The sequence below is a fragment of the Triturus cristatus genome, chromosome 2_2 (assembly GCF_964204655.1).
Source record: "Triturus cristatus chromosome 2_2, aTriCri1.1, whole genome shotgun sequence".
Lineage (NCBI taxonomy): Eukaryota > Metazoa > Chordata > Amphibia > Caudata > Salamandridae > Triturus > Triturus cristatus.
In genome coordinates this window covers 24,139,388-24,166,632 of record NC_140582.1, presented here as the reverse complement: position 1 = coordinate 24,166,632, position 27,245 = coordinate 24,139,388, and the positions used below count along the sequence as shown (strand labels likewise).

Genomic DNA, 27,245 nt, shown 5'->3' with positions numbered 1-27,245 from the left:
GCAAGTCGTTGTAACAACTTGCTATGTAATGGTTCACGTTGTAACAACGTGGTCGTTGTAACAACCGCGTTGTAATGGAATGCGCTGTAACGCGATATATTTGTTCTAGTTCTTATGAGGCCTAGTCTTACAGTTAATAATGCACATTTTTTTTTAAATTTATTTATTTTCCTCTTAGCAAATTTGCCCCCTTTGCGAATATGCGAGGTATCGGGTACGATTATCTCCTTATGGATGCCAATTCCCGCCTAGTTGTCTCTTTCTCTCTCTCTCTCTCTCTCTCTCTCTCTCTCTCTCTCTCTCTCTCCACTGAGACAATGTGAACATTAATTGTTCTGGGACATTGGGAGGGAGAGGTGGGTATGGAGGTAGTAAAGTGTTCACATAGGTCCAAGGACAGTCTTTCTGTCATAATCATCTCTTTGGAGATAACCCCAATTGTTGTGGCCAGAAAGGTATCCAGAGTAGAGTCGACTGGGGGAGGTGAAGTTTTAGCCTCACCCCTCTTCCAGCAATTTCTGTTTACCCGTAGTGCCAGTAGAGCGAACCAACTTTTATAATAAACTAAAAATGTGCCAGGAATGTTAGGCCTTACAAACGATGTCTGCCAGTTAGCCTCTGCATAAAAGACAAATAACCACATTAGGATAAGTAAACAGTACCTTTATATGGAGTTCTCAGCATCGCCGAAGGGGGAGACCACTGCTTGCAAAACAGCTTAACCCTCCAACTAAGAGGAGTGGCCCAGCCCACACGCTGATGGGCGAAGGAGGGCCAACCCCGGCGACAACCTGCGCAGCCGGGTGACTGATGCTTGAATTATTTGAATGATGTATGAACCAACTGTAGGTAGAATCTGTTTATTAAACTACTTGAATTACATTGGACCACATATTTCTGTTCAGTCAAGAAAATATAAATTCCCTGACCTTATTTCAAATAATGAATATTCTGTGTTGCTATTTTTTCAGCAGGTGATTCATTTAGATAACAGATCTCTTAAAATGACATTTGGTTATTTTCTGTTGCTATTCAAATTATTTGTTTTACATTTTTGTTCTTGGTTTACGACAGTTCTTTGTTCATTGACATTTCAACAATATCATAACGGTTATGAATATGCCTAAGGTCACTCATTTAATAAGGACAACAATCGAGTTAACCTTTTATGATCAAGGTTTAAATGTTGGGATCCTGAGACTGTATGGAAGGAGTTTTTTATGGTGCTGTTGTAGCCAAGTCTAATAGTACTAGAATAAGCATTTGTTGAGGAGGTAGCAGTGTTTTTATTGCTCTTCTGATAAATGCTAATTTTTCTTTGGCAGAGCTTTTATCTCAATTATCAGGAGTAAGGCGTTCTGCAGGTGGACAACTGAACTCTTCTGGTCCTTCTGCTTCACAGCTTCAGCAATTGCAAATGCAACTGCAGTTAGAAAGGCAGCAGGCACAGGCAGCACGGCAACAACTAGAGACTGCACGGAACGCAACCAGGCGCACCAATACCGCTAATGCTACTACTGTAATTACACAATCGCAAGCTGCAACCAATACATCAAACACAGAAAACTGTTTGCAAACCCTACAGAACTCCCAGTTCCTGTTAACAAGGTAATTTGATTTCAAAGCAGGTGTTGCCACGTTTAATTAGGACATAGCTCTTCTGACCTACCCAAGTGATTTTAGTTTCGTGGAAAACCTACTTCCCATTTGTCTATCTCACAAAAATATGCATTTGCTGTTCGTGCTTTCATGAAAGGTGATAGTTGACAGTTCACTGTTTATTATGTTGATGTCCTCGGAAGGATATAAGGTAAGAGAGCCCTGCTATGAGGTTAAACTGTGACATTTATGCATACATCTGTGCACTTGTCTCTAGATTTGCTAAATAATTTCATCCACAGGTTCCACAACCAGCAGAATGTTAAAAGACCTATCAGTTTGCGCCTCTCGGCTGGCTAGTTTAAATCTTGCTTTGACTCCAAGTGGAACTTTGGGGGGGTGGGGGGGGTAGTACTAAATGATGAAATTGCTTAATTCCGCTATTGGGCTTGACCAAATGAAAATGTGGCCAAAAGATCTACAACACATAACATTCTTTAATAGTCTTTTCTGCAACATTCATAAACATGGATTCTCTTTGCTTGTATATGGGACTCAAATCAGTCAGTCTCTGGCAACCGTTCGGAGAGGTTTGAATGAGAGTGGATACTAATCTAATGTTTCATAGAAGTGTTGTATAAGCCTCTCTGATGATGGAATAGCCCCGAGGCTGAAGTGCAGGAAAACATTCGGTATTAGACATATGACCTTCAGGGATGTGAATAATTAAATTACTCGTGTGCTATACTTACAGCTTATATGTAGCATATATCAATACTGTGCGCTGAAAGGAGGAGGTTTGTTTTCTGGGATCTTCTGTACCATAGTAAGTCTATTAACTGTCTCTGGGATAGAGGAATGGTTTTGCGTGACCTGCAATTGTATGTGTTTACCTTGGGAGGATGCATTTGCAGAAGATTTGCTCTCCAGCCTTTCTCAGGGGTCTAGTTGGATAATAGAATTGGAAGACTTTGCTTAAGAATCCTTGTCCTGTGCTAATGAAGATCCATTGGATGATGCTCAGGGGTTTGAAATGAGATCACTATTTGAGTGGCTGCAACTTTAGCTCCGTATTTTGGAGGGTTAGTTGACACTGGCATGTTTAAATTTCTGATATTATGCTGGGGATAGGAACTTAAGTTCAGAGGTCAACGCTGAAAGGAATTGCACTGATAAAATGTCTGCTGGTGTCAGAGGGTCTTATAAATGACATGAATTTAGGAATGGGGTGTGAGAAATTTATTTAATTTGCATAATCATACACAATTCCGCAAAATGAACTTGTAATTACATGAAATGTAAAAGCTCATCTAGCTCTATATTTTAGTTCAAAATGCATCTTTGCATTCATTTTGGATGTGACAACAAATTAGGCTCCATAAAAACAGCGCTACACCCCACCCCCCAAAAAAGAAAACTAAAACAAAAGCTGCACGTGTTTGGGTCGTTCATGTTGTTCCCGTGCCCCCACACTAAAAATTTGCCATAATTATAAGGCATGATATAATAGCGTAATTTTGGGACTTTCATGTAACAAATGTAACACCGAAATTATGTAAGAATATGCTGGTATAACAGATTCCCTAGGTTATGCATAGAGTGGTTGTTAGAAATTGAATTATTAATTTGGGACGGGGGGCACTACCAAATCATCCCACTCTGGTTACGTCAGAACGGACTTCTGAAATTCAGAGAAGTCCGTTCTGACCTAACCAGGTATGAGGGCACAAAAAGCAGGGTAGTCGCTAGACAAGTGCTTGCTATGTTCAAGTAGCAGTATCCGCAATTTCAAAGTAAAGTCAGCAATACTAGAAATTTCCCAAACCAGTTTAGAAAAATACAGAAAGATTTAATGAGAAAAAAACTTACCAAAAGGAACTGGAGATATGAATTTTTAAAGTTTTTGAGGTAGAGGTTGCTTAGAAAAAGCCAAGCATTACGTAGAATAAAACCGTTCACGATAAACCTGGACCTAGGTGCAATTTTGACCAGTCCCGATGGAGTGGATAAATGAATTCACCAGGCAGGTTATCCTGGTCAGGTTACTTTCCAGCTTAGTCCCTAGCTTATGAGAAAGCTTCTTGTTGTCTGTCCAGAAGTCTCTAGCTCCTAAGGGCAGGTTTCTGCATATTGGGTCTCTCTCCAGCCAGGTCTACTGTGCAATTCAATAGTCTTTAGTCAGCTGGGCCCTCATGGAGTCAGGAGCCCTTCTCCTTTTTGTGTCTCTGAAGCAGCTAAACAGGAGGCCAACTACTTGACCCTTGGAGAGCAGTTTCACTTTCTTGGGACCCGCAAGATTCAGGAGTTCTTGTGTAAGTTCTCCTCTTTCAGCAGGAGTTGGGTGTCAGGAGCCAAAAGTGAGGATTCTTCTTCTAGCAGGGATGCCTTCTTCAAATGGCACTTTCTAAGGTCCGGGAATTGTTCTGGCGGGGTGCCAGATAGAGAAATTTAGCTCACAATTCTAACTATTTGTTCGAGGCATATGAGCTGCGGATTACACACTTTTGCATCGCCATCTGGTGTTGGGCCCGGATGTTTTCAGTTTGTTTTTCCTCTTGGAAAGTCTTTGGAAGTCACGAGGTCGGTGACTCCTCCTTTGGATCGTATTGCGCATAGGCTTCGGCTCCATCCTCAGATTGTTTTTTTACGCCATCGGGCTTGGATGTAATCTTCGCGCTCCGGTTCCGAACAGCTTCCAGTTCGACGATCCACGCGCAATCCGCACCCCAATTGCTGTATTGTTTCAATCATGATCTCTTCAATCAACGCGCCTTCCCATCCACGCAATCCTTCGGTTCCAGTCGTCGACGGCGGCCTTCGGGCCTACCCAGGCTCCGGTCCCGGCTCATGGAAAGAACTCCATTTAAAAAGTGCCCTCGATGTGGGTCCAAATTTCCCCACACCGATCTTCATGAGGTATGCAACCTTTGCCTCTCCCCTGAACAAGAGGCTCGAGACTGTCCGGCCTGTAAGTCTTTCCGATCCAAAGAGACTATTCAGGACCTAAGAGCCAGAAGGAACATGGCACACTCCTCGACGTCCATTCCAGTTGACATCTTCGGAGACAACATCGACGATCCGGAACATCATCGAGAGGACCTCGTCAGCGCTTCCGAGGCCGACAAGTCAGATGTCGAAGACATCACTCCGGCGCAGAGGGTCGTGAGTACCAATCTACCCCCTCCCATACCCGCGCCGACACCCTAAAAGGCTTCGGTCACGCCTTCGCCTCCGGGCCTAGGCACGACCAGAGACACTGCTTCACACACCCCACCTTCGGGCCCGGTGAAGAAGCCGAGTAAGCCTTCCGGCGGCTCGGGCTCGAGCCAGCCTACCAGCGGTGCCGAGAAACACACTTCGGCACCGAAAAAGAAACCTGCCTCTACCTCGACACAGAGCTCCGCACCGAAGCCCTCGGGGTCGAAATCCAGCTCTTCGGCACCGGCGCCATCTTCGGTGCCGACCAAACCACACAAGGCCACCAACACTTCCAAGCCGAAGCCCATCTCGGCGCCGACCAAGAGACAGGAGTGTCCCAAGCCGGGTTCTAAACATCAAACCGGCACGGAAAAACCTATTTACACCGGATCCCTTGCAAAAAACTCTCACCAAGGACCCAAAAACTGGACATTTGACACTCTACTAAGAAGACATTTGGAGAAGCCTGCTCCGCATCCACCTCCAAAGAGGAAGGACTCTTGCCACCTCCCCGTTCAGAATACCTTCCCCTCCCCCTCCACCTCCTCCTCCTTCCCCACCTCCGCCCTCTCCACCCACACCTCATACGTCCATTCGACAACACCTCGCAGCAATTGCAGCTTACTTACAAAACAGGCAACATCTATCACTGCCATTAAAGCCTTCATGGAAGGCCTGAAAAGAATAATTCTCCCCCCCCCCCCCCCCCCCCCCCCCCCCCCGAGTACCACCCTCACCTGTGTGGAACTTAAATATCGTTCTCACAAGGCTGATGGGGCCTCCCTTCAAACCTTTGCATAAATGCGAACTGCAATTCCTAACATGGAAAACAGCTTTCCTTGTAGCCATCACTTCCCTTAGAAGGGTCAGTGAGATACAAGCACTTACCATACAAGAACCTTTTCTTCAAATGCACCATAACAAGGTTGTTCTCCGTACCAACCCAAAATTCCTACCTAAAGTCATTTCCCCTTTTCACCTAAACCAATCTGTAGAACTACCAGTATTTTTCTCGCAACCTCAGACCGTTGCAGAAAGGGCTCTGCACACACTAGATGTCAAACGAGCCTTACTTTACTACATCGAGAGAACACAACCTTTCCGAAAGACCAAACAACTGTTTGTCTCTTTCTCTCCACCACACAAGGGCAACCCCATCATAAAAACCGGGAAAGCTAGGTGGATTGTAAAATGCATCCAGATTTGCTACCTCAAAGCAAAACGAACGCTTTCCGTTCCCGCTAAAGCCCATTCTACACAAAAGATAGGGGCTTCCATGGCATTTATAGGGAACATCCCATTAGACGATATCTGCAAAGCAGCTACATGGTCAACACCGCACACTTTTACCAAACACTATTGTGTAGATGTGCAAACTAAGCAACAAGCTAGTGTGGGCCAGGCTGTACTTAAAACACTATTTCAAACCACTGCAACAGATACCGGTGGTTGCCGCGAAGGTTGGTAACTGCTATATAGTCTATGCAAAAGTGTGTAATCTGCAGCTCATATGCCTCGAACGGAATATGCTACTTACCAGTATGCATCTGTTCTTGGCATGTAGAGCTGCAGATCTACACACGCCCACCCACCTCCCCGGCTACCTGTATCTGTTCCAGTTTATCTTATTTAGATACAACACACATGGGTTTCTTCACTGTTATTACTACGCTCCATCTTTCCCTGCTGGCGAAAAACAATCTGAGGATGGAGCCGAAGCCCATGCGCAATACGATCCAAAGGAGGAGTCACCGACCTTGTGACTTCCAAAGGCTTTCCAAGAGGAAAATCCAAACTGCAAACATCCGGGCCCAACACCAGATGGCGATCTATGCAAAAGTGTGTAGATCTGCAGCTCTACATGCCAAGAACAGATGCATACTGGTAAGTATCATATTCCTTTCAGTCTCCCCACCTCGTTTTTGAATTACTTCCTCTTTGCTTTACTTTACAATTAACTAGGCATCCCTGTTTCAAGATGGTAAGATCCAGCTACCACAAGGAGGCCTGTCGTCAGCTTCTTGGCCACTCCATCACCGAAAGGGTCAGAACGGGATTTCTCTCCTACTGCATCTTTAGCCTGACAGTCACGAGGAATACTGGGGGATGAATAGGAAAACGCTTCCCTGGCATCTCAAAGTCAAAAGCAGTAGTTCTAAAGCTGCTATTTGTCTGTCACCAGTTCTTGTCCACTCCTATATAGCTAATACCAGCTACATGCTTAGCAATTAACTCCCATTAGTGTTTCCTGGGCCCAGAGGCAAGGTATTATCCTCGGAGCCAGATTTGTTAACTCTCCCAGCCAAGGATTTGTATTCCAGTTGTGGAGGTGTGATAGGTGGCAGACCTGTTTTTTTCTTCTACTGTGACTCTAGACGGGCTGTCTGGGAGTGAATAGAAGAATCCTTACCGGACATCTTAAAGTCAAAAGAGATGGTACTAAAGCTTCCCTTTGTTCTGCCAAACGTTCCTGTCTACTCCTACATGGCTAATCCTTGCTAAGTTGTCAGCAGTTAAACTCATTTTGGAGCTCTTGTGGAACCTTTGTTACGGTTCAAAAATTAGGAGGATTTTATCTGGCAATTGGGTGCGATCTAGATGCGAGCCAGAAGTGTTCACTTACCCAGCCAAGCTATTGTCTTCCAGCCCTAGAAATGTGCTGAGAGGCAGAACTGGTTATAAGCCAGTTCTGGCTCAGGCAACCTAAAGTACTTCTTTAAAAAGTTACTGTACTGCTTAAGTTATCCAAAATCAGATTTCGCCTTTGATTCAGTGTTTAAAACTAAGCAGGAAATAACTTCCAAGCATATTTCTAGCCCTTTTTAAGCAAAGGTGGGAAGTAAAGATTCTAATCCCATGTAGGCCTACAGGGTGAAATAGATTTTAGTTTTTATTTCACTTTGAAAGCACTAGCCGCGATATATAGTTTGCCCCAATTATATATCTCAACACCCTGCCCTGTGGGCTGTCAAGGTACACTTTAGGAGGACTTATGAAACTATAAAAATAGCATTTTTATACATGGCATAGGCAGTTTTCTCTGCTACATGCATTTAAACTGCAGCCTAGCCAGAGCACAGTGGTAAACGTGGGTACTTTACTGCGTTTAGCACATCTGCGTTTTCAGATTTTTGATTTCTTTGCTCCTTTGCTTTTAGGAAATATCCGTCCTTTGTTTCCCCGACTCTCTAATTCAACCTCCTGCTATGAGGATTTTATCTCTTTGTATAATTTCTCTGTTGGGTCACAGTCCATCATTCAGTATTTTTTTGGGATCATTCAATAATCGTAAACATCTGACAAAGACATCTAGCCGCAGATTCCTTAACTTTGAACTTCAAGGCGTCTGTCTAATCCAGAAGATTTTTGATGGCAGTACCCCTGTGTCCCTGTAGGTGGCGTTGGTCGACTCTGCGTGACGTCATAGGCGTTTTGTCATCATGACATCCGCTTCGTCAATATAACTGCCACTCCAGCGCATTGATATCAATTTTTTTCTTCCCGCTCCAGAAACAGTGTCGATCCGTTGAAAAGAGCTACTTTTTGACAGAATTTTTTCGACCTTTGGTGTGTTAGGTTGTCCAGTAGGAAGGCTTTGGGGTTTGGGGTTCAAACCAGTCAGTGCCTGTCACCGTGCCATGACGATGACTGGAACGTGACTACGACACTAAGTCGCGCTCTGATTGCCGGGCCATGGCGCAGTAGGCTTTGAGGGAGTGGACCCTGAAGCTGCTCACTGCCTGGCATGCACCGTGGAGGTCGCCTTGTTGATCTCCGTCCTGCTCTCGGTCAAGAGGAAGGTCCGAGAATCGCTCCAGGGGCTCAGAGTCCTCTTCGTCGAAGTCTTCCGGTAAAATGCAGCACAAAAAGTCGAAGCATGCTTTGACTGCGCCCCGTCAGCCATGAGGCGAGACGGAGGAGCCTCTGCGTTCAAGGCCCCGTTCCGCGGAGCAGGCACCTGGGTCGACTCTGCGTCTCCCTCCCTTTCCGGGGACAGTAGCCACCCCGCCCAACTTAAGGAATTGTACGATGCCATGTGTGCCGTGTTTGGGCAGCCTAACCCTGCCAACGCGCCTTCGGGCCCTGTAGGGCCAGGTGAAAGATCCTGTGGGTCCCGCACCTTCGGCTCCGGCCACAGCATCCTGTAAGACCCGTTCCCGGGTCCGGTCCGGACAGGCGCCAGTCGCACATCCAGAGCGACCTTCCCGGGCTCCGCGCCAGACGGCAAGGTCACCGGCGCCTGCCTGTGGCGCCTCCCCCATCCTCATTCCAGACGATACGGAACCGGTCTGGCGCCTGTCGAAGCCGGCGTAGACAGGGCCGTAGGGTTCTATAGCGTAGAACCAGCCCCTTTCTGAAGGTTTAGGGGTGGATGAAGAGGATTGGGAGGGAGAGCAGGATCCCTTAGATATCCTGCAGCCCCAGGGCATGGACTAGTATGAGGAACTGGGTGATGCCAGTGGCCTGGACATCCCCCAGATTCTGGCATACTGTCTCACCCTAACCTAGCTACGGAGAAGGTGCGTTGTTTGCTATGGTGATGCGTAGGCCTGCGGAGTTCCTGGACCTGCAGCTTCTTCAGTGGCGGTCAAGATGAATGTCTTGACAGAGGTCCTGCAGCCTGGTGTCTCCTTAACGAAACCACGAAACCCTTGCTGCCTTTTAACTATTCCTTAACGGACCTTCTTCTGGGCACCTGGTCCAAACCCAGCACATGGGCTCCCGTTAATAGAACGATTGCCTGCTGCCATCGCCCTGCACCAGGCGACTCAGTTTTCCTTACTGTCATCCGACCCCGCCCCCCACCTCCAAAACTTGGTGGTCCATGCTTCCACTTCCCGTTGCGCGTTCCATTCTGTCACCCATCACCAGCCTCGTATGGGAGTCGGTGAACACCTCATGCCTTTTGGGCCGTTACTCCAAATCTATATGGGATACAGTTGCGCAGGTGCTGCCTAGGGTCTCAGAGGAGGACCGGATCCTGCTCTCCCAAGCAATATTGATTGGAGTGATGCAGCAAAGTTTGCCATTCGCTGTGACTTGGACACAAAAGACTTGCTGGGCAGAGCAATTTCTTCGGCAGCCATCAGACGCCACTCCTGGCTGAGGACATCTGGCTTTTCGGGGGATATCCCAGCAAACCTCATGGACATGCCTTTTGATGGCTCACGTCTCTTCGGAGACCAGGCTGACGCAGTGCATGAACGCCTCAAGGATTCGCAGGCTATGACGAAATCTTTGAGCCTCAGTGCTACACCCCGGACTGCGTCCGCTTTTCATTCCTTTCGTGGCTATGGGAGGGGCTTTCAACCATGCTAACCCTATTCCAGCCAGCAGGTTCGACAAGTTCAACAACCACTGCAGGGCGTGGCCACAGTTCATTCCGTCCTCGGGGGTCAAGAGACCAGAAGTCGAGCCAAGCTACCATCCCCCTCCACCGCAAAACCTTCATAGTCCGATCCTTCAGGGTCACGAGCGTCCAGTGGGTGGCAGGATACGCCATCACCTCCACCACTGGTGCAACATCACCTCAGACAGGTGGGTGTTGTAGATAGTCCAAAGGGGATACTCCCTCCCCTTCAAGGCTACCCCTCCCTCCATGCCTCCAACTCCGGATCGCGCTACTCCGTGAGAAAATCAAGGCTCTCTTGGCTGAGGGAGCTATAGAGAGGGTTCCCGGGACAGAAATAGGCTGTGGTTGCTATTCCCGCCATTTCCTGGTTCCAAAGAAAGACGGAGGCCTGCTTCCTATCCTTCACCTCAGAGCCCTCAGCTACTTCCTCAAGAAGGAGAAATTCAAGATGCTCCCTCTGACTCGGGTATTGTCTGCCCTAGACTCGGGAGACTGGATGGTAGCTTTGGACTTGCAGGATGCCTATTTCCACATTCCCATCCTGCTGGCCCATGAGTCGCTACCTGCGGTTTATAGTGGGCCAGGAGCACTTTGTTTTCTGTGCTCCCCCTTGGCCTCACCAGTGCCCCGCGGGTGTTCACCAAGGTGATAGCGGTGGTCCCAGGTCATCTGCAGAGATCTGGGGTTCCAGTCTTTCCCTAATTTGATGACTGGTTGTTGAAGGCGGGCTTTTCCTAAGCAGTCATCTCCCATCTCCAGAATCCGGCGAACCTCTTTCATTCGCTGGGGTTCACTATCAACGTGCCAAAGTCACACCTGACTCCCTCTCAGACGCTCCGCTTCATCGTAGCAGTTCTGGACACAGTTCAGTTTCGGGTTTATCCTCCGGAACGGCGAGTCTAGGATTTTCGGGCTATGATATCAATATTTAAACCTGTATCCTGGATTTTGCTGAGAACGACTCTGAGGCTGTTCGGCCTCTTGCATCCTTCTTGTAGACCATGCCAGGTGGCACATGAGGGCTCTGCAATGGGACCTGAAGTGCCATTGGGCGCAGCATCGGGGAAATCCTACCGACCTGGTCCAGATCTCGGAGGGCACTGCTATAGACCTGCAGTGGTGGCTATCAAACCGCAATTGAGTCCGAGGCAGACCCTTCTGATGGATACATCTGCCAGTGGATTCCTCACCTTGTGAATATCCCCTGCGCCAGCAACGTTCGGAAACTTTTGTAGCAGTCCACGCCGATGGGGTCGAAGACGAAGTCACAGACACGGCTCCGCTCGCGACTCCGCTGACGTCACCGGCTCCGTAAGAAGACCTAGTCGGCGTGATGACGTCAGTTCCCTTTTTTCCGCACTGTCGACGCCAACAGATTTCGGGAATCGTTGCTAGTAGCTTTACTGATACTTTGTGTATTCTTCTGAATTTCATCATGACGACAAAGAAGTCTGGTTTCAAGCCCTGTCGGGAATGTGGCAAACACATGTCGATTACAGACCCACTGGAAGACTGTGTTTGGTGTCTCTCATCCGACCACGATGTGGATGGTTGCTCTTGCTGCCGCAAGATGAGCTCCAAAGCTCCAAAAGAAAGGGAGGCAAAGCTTTTCAGCGCTAGGATGAAAAAAGAAAAGAGAGGAAGAAGAAAGTCGAGGTCGGCGTCCAAGTCGACTTCGGGGCATGCTTCGCGAAGCAAGAAGCATAAGAAGAGGAGGCATTCTTCTCATCATCACTCCAATAAGAGTTCGGCGTCGAAGTCGCCGGCTCGACGCCGGAGGGAATCTGTGTCTCCTTCTGTCTCCTTCTCCAGTCCCGACTTCACCTCCAGTTCCTTCTTCTCCAGTGGCTTCGCTAGCTCCGGCTTCATCTCCGGTTCCGGTGCTATCCCCGACGCCGGTTCCATCTCCGGCTTCATCTCCGGCTCCGGTTGAGGATCTTCGAGTCCCGGGTGAGCCTGTGACGCCGTTTGTTCCACCGTCGGCGCCGGCAGGCCCGAATCCGGTGATTCCTGACCAGTACCCTGCATTCCCTGGACCAGGTCAGGACCCCTCGCATTATCTAAATGCCATGTACTGGGTGTTTTCGAGGGCCATGTATACCACTGGTGCACCTGCGGGTCCGATTTGGTCCAATGGCTTTTAATTTGGGAGTGCCGCAGGTCTATCCTCAAGCTCCATTCATGCCGTTCTTTCCGGCGACGCCGTCTTGGCATCTACCGGCGCCGAGGACGTCGCCGCCGCTTCCCTCTTCACTGGCGCCGGCTCGACCTTGTTCGACGCCGGCTGCTCCAGCGGATCCACGTCCGGCGCCGCCGACGCCGCTGGTGCGGATTAGATCCAGAAGGGAAGCACAGAGAGTGGTGGATGAAAGGAGGTATCTTTTGGAAGAAGCTGAAGAGGGGAGAGCTGGTTGAGTCTGATGAGGTGTTTGAGGAGCTAAAGGAGGCTAGTGGGCTGGATTTGTCTCCTGAGTGGGAAATCACTCCACCATCAGATGAGCCCTCAAAAGATGCAGCGCCGTATCATGCGGTCATCAGGAAGGCTGCGGAGCTGCTAGACCTCCAGTTACCAACCACGGAATTCAGGTTTAATATTCTTACTGAGGTGCTTCATTCGCCTACTGCAGTCTTGGAGCCTTTGTTGCCCTTTAATGAGGCCATTATTGACCCTGTATTAGAGGTATGGCGTAAACCTTTTTCAGCTCCCGCGGTCTCTAGGACAGTCGCAAGGAGGTATAGGGCGGCTCCAGGGGATCCTGAGTTTTTAACATCGCACCCATCGCCTGAGAGCCTGGTGGTTCAGGCTGCTTGTGTGGGGGAAATCCAAGGGTGCCTTCCCTCAGGTTCCAGGGTACAGAGAGGCCAAAAAGGTCTTTTCATCGGCCAGCATGGCCCTAAAGGCGACGAACGCAACTTGTTGGTTGGGGCGCTATATCCATGCGCTTATGGACTCAATGAAGTTCTGACTGATGCCCAGGCGGCTGCACGCCAAGTAATTCAAAGTGGACTGGACTCAGCGGACTCAGTTGCCAGAGTCATGGGGTCTTCTGTCGCCACCAGGAGGGGTGTGTGGCTAAAGTCCTCTGAATTCTCCCCGGATGTACACTTTGTTGGACCTGCCATTTGATGGGTCTGGTTTGTTCGGTAAGAAGGCGGATGCTGCTCTCGAACGCTTCAAGGAGAGCAAGGCTACGGCTAGGTCGTTGGGTCTTCAATCCCAGCCAAGGGGATCTTTCAAGAGATATAGAGGCTTTGGAAGGGCGACTTTTCGCTCTTACAGACCGACCCAGCTACAGCAGCAGCAACAACAGCAAGGCTCTTTGTCCAAAGGATACAGAGGAAGAATCAGGGGTCGCTCACGTGCCCGTCAACTCTCCTCCTCCTTCTTCCTCCTCCTCTGCCCCTCCCACCACTGCAAAGCAGCCCTAGATCCGACATTCTGGATCATGCTGGTCCTGTGGGGGGCCGGCTTACCCATTTTCTACAAGATTGGGAATCTGTAACTACAGAGCTCTGGGTTCTGGATCTTGGAGAAAATGGGTACGCCCTTCCCTTTCGGGAATTCCCTCCAAATCAAGGGGCTTGCTCGGAGGACCACCGTCTTCTCCTGCAGTAGGAAGTCCTGAAGTTGTTTCAGAAAGGTGCGATAGAGGTGGTTCCAGAGCAGGAGAGGGGTCAGGGATGCTACTCCCGGTATTTCCTGATTCCGAAAAAGGACGGCAGATTGCGTCCGATATTGGACCTCAGAATCTTGAATCTGTTTCTAAAACAAGAATTGTTTAAGATGCTCACCCTTGCTCAGGTTCTTCAAGTGCTGAATCGGGAGGACTGGATGGTGTCGATCGACTTGCAGGCTGCGTATTTCCACATCCCCATCCTGAAGTCGCACAGGAAGTATCTCTGGTTTACGGTAGGATCGCAACATTATCAGTTTGCGGTCCTTCCGTTTGGTCTTACTAATGCACCCCGAGTCTTCACGAAGGTGATGGCAGTGGTGGCAGCCCATCTCAGAAGGTCGGGGATCTCGGTTTTCCCCTATCTGGACGACTGGCTGATAAAGGCGGAGTCGCCAGAGAAGGTGCTGCATCATCTGCGGGATACAACTCAGCTGTTGTACAAATTGGGTTTTTCGATAAACGTGCTCAAATCTCACCTGGTGCCCTCTCAGCGCAACCTGTTCATAGGTGCGGTACTGGACACTACTGTGTGTCGAGCATTCCCTCCTCCTCAAAGGATTCTCGACATACAGGAAATTATTCCTTTGTTTTACAATGGGGCGGTCGTTCCAGTTCTGAAAGTCCTTCGCCTGCTCGGTCTGTTTGCTTCCTGCAGTCTGTTGGTCAACCATGCACGCTGGCACATGAGGGCGCTCCAGTGGTGCCTCCGCAGGCAGTGGTATCAGCACAAGGGAGATCTCGGGGAGTCTGTGAGGATCTCCAGAGAAGCTGCAGCGGATCTGTCTTGGTGGAGCTTTGAGGGCAATCTGTCTCAAGGAAAGCCCTTCCATCTACCTCCATCGGTGGCCACAGTGATTACGGATGCATCCACTTTAGGGTGGGGTGCACATCTGGGGGATCTGGAGATCAAAGGTCTTTGGTCTCCAGAGGAAACGTTGCTTCACATCAACCTTCTGGAATTACGGGCGATACGTTTGGCACTCAAGGCCTTCCTCCCTTCCCTTCGGGGTCAGTCTGTTCAAGTCCTGACGGACAACACTACCGCGATGTGGTATATCAACAAACAGGGAGGAGTGGGGTCTCTTTGTCTTTGCAGAGAGGCCCTGCGTCTATGGTCCTGGGCTCAGGACCATCAGATTTGTCTGATGGCAAATCATCTGGCCGGGGTTCTGAACGTGCGTGCCGACAGTCTGTCGGCAGTTCTCCGCCGACCACGAGTGGAGGCTTCATCCGGAGGTGGTTCGGCACGTCTTCCGGATGTGGGGGACTCCTCGGGTGGACCTGTTCGCCACTCACGAGAATGCTCACTGTCTGTCATTCTGCAGTCTTCAGTATCCGATGCAGGGAGCGTTGGGGGACGCGTTTCAGTTGGGTTGGGGCTCGCGACTCCTTTACGCGTTTCCTCCCATACCCTTGATTCCTCGGGTTCTGAGGAAGATTCGCCAAGACCGGGCCCAAGTTAAATTTATCGCCCCGGATTGGCCATGAAGGGTGTGGTACACAGATCTTCTCCACCTCTCCTCGTGCCCTCCTCTCCGTCTCCCTCTGAGGGAAGACCTCCTCTCGCAGTCGGAGGGGCAGGTTCTACACCCCCACCTCCAGAGCTTACACCTTCGTGCCTGGAGATTGAACGGGGCAACCTGAATTCTTTTTCTCTCCCACCTGATGTGGTAGATGTAATTTTGTCTGCCAAACGTCATTCCACCAAATCTATATATTCCTATAGGTGGTCTAAATTTGTACTTTGGTGTGGGGAGAAGTCAATTGATCCTTTGAAGGCTCGTCTATCTAACATTCTACAGTTTGCCCTTTCGCTTGCCCAGCAAGGTTTTGCTGTGGCTACTGTAAAGGGATACTTATCGGCTTTGTCGGCTTTCCTTTGCTTGCCGGACCAGCCGTCATTGTTCAAATCGCCTATTGTGCTTAGATTTCTCAAGGGCCTCACAAACAGGTTTCCTCCTACTCCCTTTATTGTGCCTCAATGGGACTTAAACCTTGTCTTGACTTATCTTATGGGTTCTCCCTTCGAGCCCTTACACAAGTGTCCCTTGAGGCTGTTGTCCTTTAAGAAGGTTTTCCTCATTGCAATCACCTCGGCAAGGAGGGTAAGTGAGCTTCAAGCTCTTAGTTCAAAACCCCCGTTTTTGACCATTCATGCTGAAAGAATGGTACTCACGACCAGGGCTGCATTTTTGCCTACGGTGGTAACTCCCTTCCATCTGGGGCAATCCATTACCCTTCCTTCCTTCCATCCTCCCCTTCACCCTTCCAAGGAGGAGGAGAGACTTCATCGCTTGGACCCTAAGAGGGCGGTGATCTTCTACCTGGACAGGACAAAGGACTTCAGAGTTGATGACCAGCTCTTCGTGGGCTTTGTTGGCTGCAGGAAAGGTCGAGCGGTGCACAAGCGCACCCTTTCCAGATGGATTGTCTTGTGCATCAAGATATGCTACTCTTTGGCTGGTAAGGAACCTCCAGAGGGTTTAAGAGCTCATTCCACTAGAGCAAAGTCTTCCACTTCTGCTTTGTCTAGGGGTGTTCCTGTGGAGGACATTTGTAGGGCGGCAACTTGGGCCTCCCTCCACACTTTCGCAAAACATTATTGCTTAGACACCGAGGTGAGGAGGGATGGACATTTTGCTTGTTCCGTCCTTCAGGAATTTTTGGTATAGAAAGGTGGACACCCTCCTCCGGAAGTGGGGACTGCTGTGGAATCTATTCACAAGGTGAGGAATCCACTGTCAGATGTATCCATCAGAAGAAAAAGTTACTTACCTTCGGTAACGCTTTTTCTGGTGGATACAGTATCTGCCTGTGGATTCCTCACTGACCCACCCGCCTCCCCGTTGTCCATCCTTCTATACCTATAATTCTGTTGATGGTGTTTCAAAGTGTATTTGTTACTGTCAAAGGCATTATGTTATTTCTTTTGCCTTTCTACTTATTCTCCACACTGTGTGTGTTGATTTGCATATTGTGTACTGTGTATGCTGTGTGTATATATATATATTGCTGTCAGTCCGTCCGTGTGCCTTGAAGGCACGGAAAAAAGGGGCGGAACTGACGTCCTCACGCCGACGAGGTCTTCTTATGGAGCCGGTGACGTCAGCGGAGTCGCGAGCGGAGCCGTGTCTCTGTGACGTCGTCTTCGACCCCATCGGCGTGGACTGCTACAAAAGTTTCCGAACGTTGCTGGCGCAGGGGATATTCACAAGGTGAGGAATCCACAGGCAGATACTGTATCCACCAGAAAAAGCGTTACCGAAAGTAAGTAATTTGTTCTTCTCCCTTCCCCATTCAGACCTCACAATAGTGGCAGATGTGTCCCTTCTGGAATGTGGCGGCCATCTGGGAGAGGTGGCGATCAGAGGACTCTGGTGTCGGGCGTAGGCCCGTCTCTGTATAAACCTGTTGGAGCTTTGGGCAATCTAGCTGGCACTAAAATGCTTTCTAGCCGTCCATCACGGGTAGGCTAGTTCAGGTGTTCACGGACAACACAGCGCGATGTGGTACTGCAACAAGGAACGTCAGGGCATTACCCTGGTGGTTCAACATCTGGACAGTTCTCTGAACGCCAGAGCAGACTAACTCAGCCAGAGGTGCCTAGCGGATCACAAGTGGCGTCTCCATCCATAGGTGGCGCAAGGACTGTTTCAACGGTGGGGTGAGCCTTAGTTAGACTTCTGTAGAGAAAGCGCAGTGTCAGCAGTTTAGCGAGCTGAAGTTTCCAAGACGGCTCTTGCGCTGCAACGCTTTTTGTCATGGGTGGAGTTCCGGACTCCTGTACGCCTTTCCTCTCATACCACTCCTACCCAGAGTGCTCCAGATCAGGAGCGACCGGGCTCAAGTCATTCTTGTGGCTCCGGACTGGACACGGAGAGTGGCAGTGAGCATCAATCCTCAGATGAGGCTGCCCCTTCGGGAAGATCTGTCGAAGCAACAGGGTTGGGTGTGGTGTTTCCACAGATCTTCCTGTTTCTACAAGTTCATTAGAACTTGGAATGTTTGTTGTTGAGGATTCTTTGAGTCAGTTACTCCAAGGTAGCTGATGGATGAGGTGTTTGTTAATAAACCTCTCAATCAACCATATTTACGTATTATTGGTATTCATTGAACATTTCACTGGCGACGAGCGAGGGATTCATAGAAGAGAGTTTTAACACCTCAACATCGTGCTAAAGAGGAAGATACGAATTGTGTGCAGGGAAGATTACTTTCTGCTATTGGAATTTTGGAAGTGTATTTGAGCAGCGAGGAAAATTCTCCAAAGAAGTAAAGGCAGAGTTGGTCTGAGAAACGTGTAAGAAATTACATAATTATATAATTATATGTCCTACCACCTCCAGCGTCTGACTGTTCCTGAGGTGAAGCCTGTATCCAGCAGATGTTAGTGCCTCTGTTTATCATCATGGATACTCGGTGAGGAGATCAGCGGGAGGGGTTGGTGACTGTCTCTGCATTTGGCCATGTTATCGCAAGGAGGTGCGACTCTGTGAGCCTCTCTGTTGGGGATCTGCGGTGAGCGTATAACGTTCTGTGGTGTTCATTGGGATTGGCGGTCTTCACGCTTGAGCTGTCTCTGGTGACTGATGACTTATTTGAATCCTGCATGGGGATTCGGTGACTAGCCAGCGTAACCTCCATCGCCAATTTCGAAATGCATGCTCCCTAGGGACGTTTGGGAGCAAGAGCGCGCCGATAGCCATACGGCGCACGTCTCTTCAGCGTACCGCCATCTTGGAATTGGCGTGTGTAGATGTAGTAGCCACATTTTACAGTCTGCAAATTTGGTTTCCTCCGGTAAGATGCTAACCATGTTTTTGTGCGCTCAATAAAGTTAATTGCAAAATAGTTGGCAACGATTGGGCACAAGTGCTGCAGAATCTGTCCGGTGAGAGCCTGAGGGAAATTTGTGCATCGGTGTAAGCAAGAGCAAACGGGGGAAAAAACAACGTAAGAAGAAGAAACGGAGTAGTGGTGTCTTCGTATTTAAAAAGGTACTGTGTTTTATCAAGAAAATAAAAACGGTAGCAGCAAGGAAAAAGGGGTTATGGAAAATTCAGCAGTAAAGCACTCACCGTTATCTGATGAAGCGACGAAGCGGTGTATTCAAGCTTCCAAGCTGTGTGTGCCACTACTTTCATTTGACGTGCTATTGTTTCTATGAAAGCCTGTCTGTCATTATCGCTGTGACAGGCACACCATTGACTTTTTGAAATTCGAGTTTGTGGTGCACGTTTCAAAGATAGTTAAGGTTAGAAATAATAATATTAAAAAAAATAATAATAATAAAATAAAGATATAATAAAATAAAGAGGAAAATATGCAGAATGTTACTACGCCACCATTTTTTTTGAGTGATCCAGGTGAGCCCAATGTTAAATGGAGTAAATGGAAGAAAATATTTGCGCATTATGCAAAAGTGTGCGGTACAAATCTGAGTGCAGTAAGAAAATGCTCACTTTTGTTGCATTGTTTAGGTCGTGAAGGGCAAGAAGTTTTGGAAAATTTGCCAACTTTATCTGCACAGGAACAACGAGGTCTAGATGAATATGAGATATGTTTATTACAATTAGATAAGCATTATTTACCTCGTGTCAGCACAATAATGGAGAGATATCATTTTGGGTTAAGAGAACAAGGTAAAGAGGAATCTGTTGAGGAATATTTAACTGTTTTGAGAAAGTTAGCTTCTAGTTGTAAATTTGGAGCTGCTAATGAAGAAATAATTAGAGATCAATTTGTTCTTAAATGTAGGGAAGACAAAATTAGAGAGGAACTTTGGCTAAAAGATGAGCCACCATTAGAAGAAGTGGTAGGAATTGCGAAAAAAGTAGAACACATTTTAAAATGTGTAAATGAGCTAAAGGGTGACAAGGTAAAAAGTCAACCTGTAGTGGAGGAAGTGCAAGATATAGTATGTCAAGTTAAAAATGTGAAGATTCCTGTGGAGGAGTCGGGTAAAGATGATACATCATATGCAGCTATTGTGTGTTTTAGATGTGGAAAATCAGGACATAAAGCGAACTCAAAGACTTGTCCTGCTTTGAGTTTTGTGTGTCATGGTTGTGGGAAGAAAGGGCATTTCATAAAATATTGCAAGTCTAAAGAGAAGAAATTGGCTAATAAAGATATTAAAGAAGTTATATGTCAAGTAAAAGATAAGAAATGTCATGATCATCCAGTTGGTAAGGTAAAGATTGATGGTATAGAGTTAGACATGAAATTTGACTCTTGCTCACAGATTTCCATTATTTCAAAACAGACTTTTGAAAAATGGTTTCAGAAGAAGAACAAATTGAATAAAATGGTTATAAATCCAGGTGGTTATGGAGGACATTCCATAAGTATGTTTGGATATTTTAATGCTTGCATTGAGATGGAAAAGAAAATGATTGTTGGGAAAGTTTATGTTTCAAAAATTGGGGACAATTTAATTGGTGGGCCACATCAACGTTTATTGGGTGTCATGTTAAATCCAAATACTGATCCTCTGGTACAGATTCAAGAAATTAGATCTGAGACTAATGATTTTGTTAGTGAATTCCCTCAACTTTTTAGAAAAGATTTAGGATGTCTCAAAGGTTATAAGCATTGTATTAAATTAAAAAATAATGCTGTGCCGGTAGTGGCCAAGGTAAGAAGAATTCCTATTGCTGTACAAGGAAAAGTTGAACAGGAACTGCAGAAACTAGAAAAACAGGGCATTATTACTTCTGTAGAGGCATCGGAATGGTTGGCGCCAGTTGTCGTTGCCAACAAATCTAATGGGGACATTAGACTTTGTTGTGATTTAAGATCTCTTAACAAAGAAGTAATTGTTGACAAGTTTCCTCTTCCAAATATTGATGAATTATTGTCTTCTTTGGGTGATGCTAAGGTTTTTACAACACTAGACCTTACGCAAGCATACCATCAAATTGAACTTACACGTGAGTCTCAAGACCTAGCTGCTTCCATCACTCCCATGGGTGCATTTAAATATAAAAGAATGCCATTTGGTCTTGTATCTACTGCCTTGGTTTTTCAAAGGGTGATGGCTTCAATTTTAAAAGGAATAAAGTCAGTGAAATGTTATCAAGATTTACTTATTTTTGGAGCAAATCAAGAAGAACGTGATAAAACTCTGAGATCAGTTTTAATGAGGTTAGTGTGCCGGTCTCACTTTGAAATTTGAGAAATGTAAATTTTCTGTAAAAAAGGTAAATTATTTGGGGCATTGTATTTCTGCCTCAGGAGTCGTTCCGAAAAAAGATTTGGTGAATACCATTCAAAATTTAGCTTCTCCTAAGAATAAAGATGAGGTGGTTTCTTTTTTAGGAATGGTTGAATATTATGGAAAATTTTTACAAAATTTGGCAAGTAAATCTAGTAATATGAGAAATTTGCTTGGGAAGAATAAGGAATTTATCTGGACAGATGATTGTCAAAATGAATTTGAAGAAATAAAAAACAATCTTGTAAATGCGCCTAATTTACAAGCCTTTATTCCAACTGATGAAACTTTTGTGGTAACTGATGCTAGTTCAAAAGGTTTAGGTGCCATATTGAAACAGAATAGAGGTGGGCAAGAAAAATGTATTGCGTGTGCATCTAGAAGTTTAAGGGGTGCGGAAATCAATTATTCTGTGATTGAAAAGGAGGCTTTGGCAATCTTTTGGGCTCTAAAAAAATTTAAAAATTTTGTATGGGGTTTGCATTTCAAAGTTTGCTCAGATCATAAGCCGCTAAAAGAAATTTTTACAAAGAAAGGTTTGGATTTTATTTCCTCACGGATAAGAAAATGGGTCATTGGTTTGCAAGATTTCAATTTTACAGTTGAACATATTCCTGGTGTTGATAACGTGACAGCAGATTGTCTTTCACGCTTAGTTTGTGATGTTAGTGAAGAAAAGTTTGAGGAAGAGATTTTTGAGGAGGAGGTTAGTGTATGCGAAGTCACCTCAGGTGTCATACAGGAAGAAGAGTGGAAGGATGGTCTCAAAAATGACAGTGAAATTACAAAGGTCATTACTATGATTTCAAGTAAATCTACTTTTGATAACTCCTTGTCTAAAGTGTGGCATTTGGTTGCAGATGAGTTATCTGTGGAAAATGAGATTCTGTTAAGGGGTACTAAATTGATTCCGCCTAATTCTCTCAGGAAAAGACTGGTTGAAGAAGCTCATCAGGGACATTTAGGCATTGTAAAAACTAAAGAAAGACTTAGAACTTCGTTTTGGTGGCCTGGAATGGATATTGAAATTGAACGTGAGGTGAGAGAATGTGTGCAATGCAGGTTAAGTGATAAAATTCTCACTCCTTGTACTCCTCCCATGCTATGTCGTAATTTACCTAATGGTCCATGGGAGGATATTGCCATTGACATTGTGGGTCCTCTTAATGGTGAACATCGTACTCCCTATCTCATTGTTTTAATTGATTTATATTCAAGATGGGTTGAAATATCTTCCGTTTCAGATGTCACATCTTCTTGTGTGATTTCATTTCTGAAAGATATATTTAGGAGAGAAGGGTTCCCTAAAACAATTTTATCAGACAATGGTCCACAGTTTTGTTCTGTATTGATGTCAGAATTTTTGTTATCCTGTGGTATTATACACAAAAGATCTTCGGTGTATCATCCGGAAACAAATGGAGCTGTGGAAAGATTTAATAAAGTAATTAAGGAAAATATCCAGCTGTCAAGAGTAAATTCATTGGATTGGAAGGAGGAATTACAGAGATGCATTTTGGCTCATAGATTCTCTCCTCATATGTCTACACATAAGACACCTTTTGAATTGTTCGAAGGTAGAACTCCCAATACAAGTTTATGTCCTGGTTGGATGACTTGGGGTAAAGGTGTTAAAGACAACAGCATTGGTACGTGGAGACATAGAGAAACTGCAGCTTAAAAACAAATTAAGTTACGATGAAAGGAAAAGAGTCAAAGAAATTGTTGTCAATACAGGTGATGTGGTGCGAGTAAAATATACTTCTCCTATGCGTGTCATTAAATGTTTTAAAAAATCTGTGAAAATGGTAAAATCTGGAATTTGAATCGTGTTATTATTTTAAAGAAAAATAATTCCAACTGTGAGTTTGATCAAAGTGTTGTTGCTCATTCAGGTGATCCTGTCAATTCTCATCTGAGGATTAGTACTCGGAAAAAAATTGTACCAAGATATTTGAAAGAATATGTAAAGTTATTATTTAATGTGAATTTGTGTTTTATTATTCACTTTCTGTGAATTCTGTATATGAAGATTTTTCATGTAGTGTTCATGTTTCTATGGACTGTAAGGTATTTCCTTTTGTTATAAGAATGGAGATGTGTGGTGTTTCCACAGGTCTTCCTGTTTCTACAAGTTCATTAGAACTTGGAATGTTTGTTGTTGAGGATTCTTTGAGTCAGTTACTCCAAGGTAGCTGATGGATGAGGTGTTTGTTAATAAACCTCTCAATCTACCATATTTACGTATTATTGGTATTCATTGAACATTTCAGTGGGTTCTCCCTCCGAACCTGTCCACTCTCCGCCTCCTTGTTTGGAGATTGAGCGGCAACAGCTGACAGCTTTCAACCTTCCTCCAAAGTCTGTGAGGTTATTCTGGCAGCCAGGCGTCCCTCCACAAAGTTGGTATACGCCTGCTGATGGTCTATTGACCCTCTATCTACATCTTTATCTGATCCTCCTGGTCATTCTTTCCTTGCCCCAGCAGGGCTCTACTCTTGGCACCTTGAAGTGCTATATTTCGGCCCTTTCCTCTTTTCTTCAGCTGCCTTATCAGCCTTCTCGTTTAAAATCCCCTCTGGTGCACAGATTCTTGAAGGGCTTAACCCACTTGTCCCCCCCCCCCCCCTCTCCCTTTATTATGCCACAGTGAGACCTTAATTTGGTTCTCACCTTTCTTACGTGTGCGCCTTTTGAGCTGCTTCACAGCTGCCCACCATCAAAACAGCCGCCCTAATGGCAATAACCTCCCAGGAGGGTGAGTGAACTGCAGGCACGGTCATCAGAGCCTCCTTACCTGACTGTATTTCCGGATAAAGTGGTGCTTCTCACAACGGCATCTTTTCTATCTAAGGTGGTAACACCTATTCATATGGGGCAGTCGGTTACTCTACCCACTCTCTATGCACCCCAAGGAAGAGGAGCGTCTCCATCGTCTGGATCTTAAAAGAGCATCATCGTTCTACCTCAATCGAACCAAAGAAAGGGGATGCTGTCCAAAAGAGGACTATATCCAGCTGGGTTATCCTCTGTATTAAAATCTGTTACGCTTTAGTGAAGAAGGATCCTCCTGAAGGGTTTTAGAGCCCATTCCACCAGGGCAAAAGCTGACACCACGGCTCTCCAACGTGGTGTTCCTGTTTCAGATTTCTGCCAAGTGGCCATGTGGCCATCGCTGTACACGTTTACCAGACACTACTGCCTGGATTCCCAGGTTCGCAGACAAGGCCTGTTTGGTCACTCTGTCTTACAGGACTTCTTGGTCTAAACCTTTCTGCTGTCCCTCCTCTGGGGATGGCATTGCTTTGGTATCTGTTCAAAGGTAAGGAATCTGCGGCTAGATGGACAAGTTACTTACCTTCGGTAACACCTTACCTGGTAGAGACATGATCTAGCCGCAGATTCCTTACCGACTCACCCATCGTTCCCAAACTGCGGATTGGTTCTAGTGTCCAGGGCTTTCCCTTCAGGGCCCTAGGTGCCTTTAACACACCACGGTCAGTCACTTCATGGCTCTGCGCTTCTGGCGTGGAAAGTTGTGAAAAGTACTGACATCGCCGCGCCGGAGTGATGGTTATATTGACGATACAGACATCTCTATGACCACAGACATGGCTCCTATGATGCCACACAGTCGACAGACTCCACCTACCTGCGCGCAGGGTTACTGCTATCAAAAATCTTCAGGATCCAGCCTGACGCCTGTAAGTTCAAAGGTAAGGAATCTGCAGCTAGATCATGTCTCTACGAGATAAGGCGTTACCAAAGGTAACTTGTCCAGCATCACTATATTCATCAGAAATTTGGATGACTATTGCACCCCTTTGTTTGCTGTTTTTACAACCATTGCATTGTTACAAAGTTCATCTAAGGCATTCTTCTCTTGATAGATTATCAAAAGTGTGAATCTCTCAAGTTTAAGGATTCCACTGCTTTTGTTAATGCCTGTTCAACATCCATGACCTCAGCCAGAATACCATCTTGGATGGTTTGAAGTAGGGGTTATTATTAAGTGGGCTCTTCCCTCAGAGGGAAAACTTATGCCAGTTCACATCTCCATGTAAGCGTATCTGTTTTGGCAGTTTGAGATTAAGCCTATTCAGTACTCATATTTGTTAGTTGGTAAGGCTAAAGCAGGTTAAATTGAACACTTAGTTGTAGACTTGTTCTTTCCTGGTTAAGTTTCCTTGGTCATACTTCTGTGTCATTTTCTGGTTTTCTTCCCCCCAACGTACATTAACATCTTTCTTCTGATTTTTCCCCTTTCTTGGCCTCGCCCCAAACCAGCATTGGCAAAGCCAGTAGGGCTCACCAATGGTTGTTAGCCATGCTATACAGCATACACAATAAAGTGTAGTTAGGAAAGAGAGGAGAGTGTGGGTGGAGGAAAGTATCGCAGAGGCTTGAGTGGAGAATAGAAGTTAGTGTAATTTAGGAAATGGGAATCGCACGAGAGCAGAAGATTGGAAACCACATGCACTCTCGTGGAGTTCTTACACAAAACGCAAAAAATCCAGCTCCCTGAAAGCGAGCAGGAGTGCCAGGCAGTACAACACATTGTAGATGTTCCATGGGAAGGGCAATATCAAACTCAAATAAGAAGCAGGAAAATGAGTGAATTTAAAGCCAACCATTGGTAAGCAATGGGTGGGCTCTAAGCCTCGCTGTTCTTGGTAAACCCACAATATATCTCTCAATAGACAGCACATGCACTGCCTGGAATGCTTGACCTAAAATAGTTGTGGAGAATTAAAAAAGGGTGTTCTTGGAGGGAACAGGTAATATTCATTGGGCCAAAATATATATGGTTTAGAGTGAGGAGGGGATGTGGAGGAAAATGGTAAAACACCTGTATTGTGTCCTACCTCTGTCTCTCACCCCTAATCTACTGATTGAAACTAATTGACTAATTTTGTGGGATTTGTCTCCTAAAGCTTTGATTGTTTTTGTGTAGGTTGTTGAATGTAGTACTCATCCGTAGCAAATGGGTATGTAGACTTGTGGGGGAATTATTTCACCTCTCTCTGTAGCTTTGTGTTCTTCTGCTGGGTCACAAATTCTTTAATTTGGGGCATGTCTTTATGTCTCCTAATATTTTTAGTACACTATAAGCTGAACTAAGATCCTAAGGCTATTCTCACTATCAAGGATCTTCAGTGAGCCTCTTGGCCATATTGAAGAGAAGAATAATCCAATCCTTTATGCAGTGAAGGACTTGTCCTTCCTAAAAATGAGGTCATGCAGGAATGTGTGTGGTTCTTTGGTTACAACGAGCCCAATTGAGGCAACTTTAGCTTTCAAGTATTCAGTCATGATAGCTTCATGTACAGCCATTTTATTCTGATTCCTCTTTATCTGGCTAAGTAACTTCTAGTCGTCTAGCTGGGCTAAAGAGTTATTAGCATTAATGTCTCTTAAAAGTGGCTGTACCATAAGAAAAGCTGTGACCGACGGGAGGACTCCCATCAGAATCATCCGACAGAGACTAAGTATCCTGCAAATAGCTGGAGTCCGCGATAATGAGAGATGGACCCCTGTGCAAAAGGCCGGACAAGAATCACCCTCTTCACTATCGGAAGCCAAATTAGACGCGACTGTGGTACCAGCATGACATTTAAATTAATCCCCTGGGTTGGTCCGCAAACATGGTGTTGAGATACCCTGACTTTCCAGGGGCTGTCACATCGCCACTACTTTAACAATTATCTTGGAGCCAAGAACACCCCCTTGAAAACATTTTAAGCTTACACAAGTTTGAATTATAGAGACATGTTTTCTTTCAGTGGTTTGGTTACTGTTTATGTTGGGGCATTTCTGGTAGTGGGGGGCTCCCTGAGCTACTGGGCAGAGGCATACAGTGTTACATCCAATACAACAGATACTTCATAGGGGTGTTTAATGTGTTTCAGGAATTTTATGTTGCGTATCTTGCATAGGTCATGTGCAGTACGCTGACCATGAGCCATATTCATCACCAAGCCACCCTAAGAATGACCATGCAGACAACAATACTCCCCACCGGCGCCTAACCTGATATGTTATTGGTCTCCTAAACAAAATTAAATGGAGGGGAGTAATCAAAAGACCTAAACAGCTAAATATAGCTATTGTAATGCTCCAAGAAACCCATCTGTGAGGCAGTATTTGTAGATGCCTCCAGTGATGTGGGTATACCAAAGCCTACAATGCGAGGTCTAAAGAG

The 27,245-nt window shown here is 46.1% G+C and overlaps 1 protein-coding gene across 1 annotated transcript in view; it reads left to right on the top strand.

Annotated features, from left to right (window-relative positions):
* Nucleotides 1–27,245, top strand: part of KCMF1 (potassium channel modulatory factor 1) — a 254,961-nt gene that overhangs the window by 176,230 nt on the left and 51,486 nt on the right. The window contains exon 6 of the mRNA XM_085640951.1: nt 1,326–1,608. Within this exon, the coding sequence (XP_085497077.1) occupies nt 1,326–1,608 (283 nt within the window). The remainder of the gene's footprint in view (nt 1–1,325; nt 1,609–27,245) is intronic.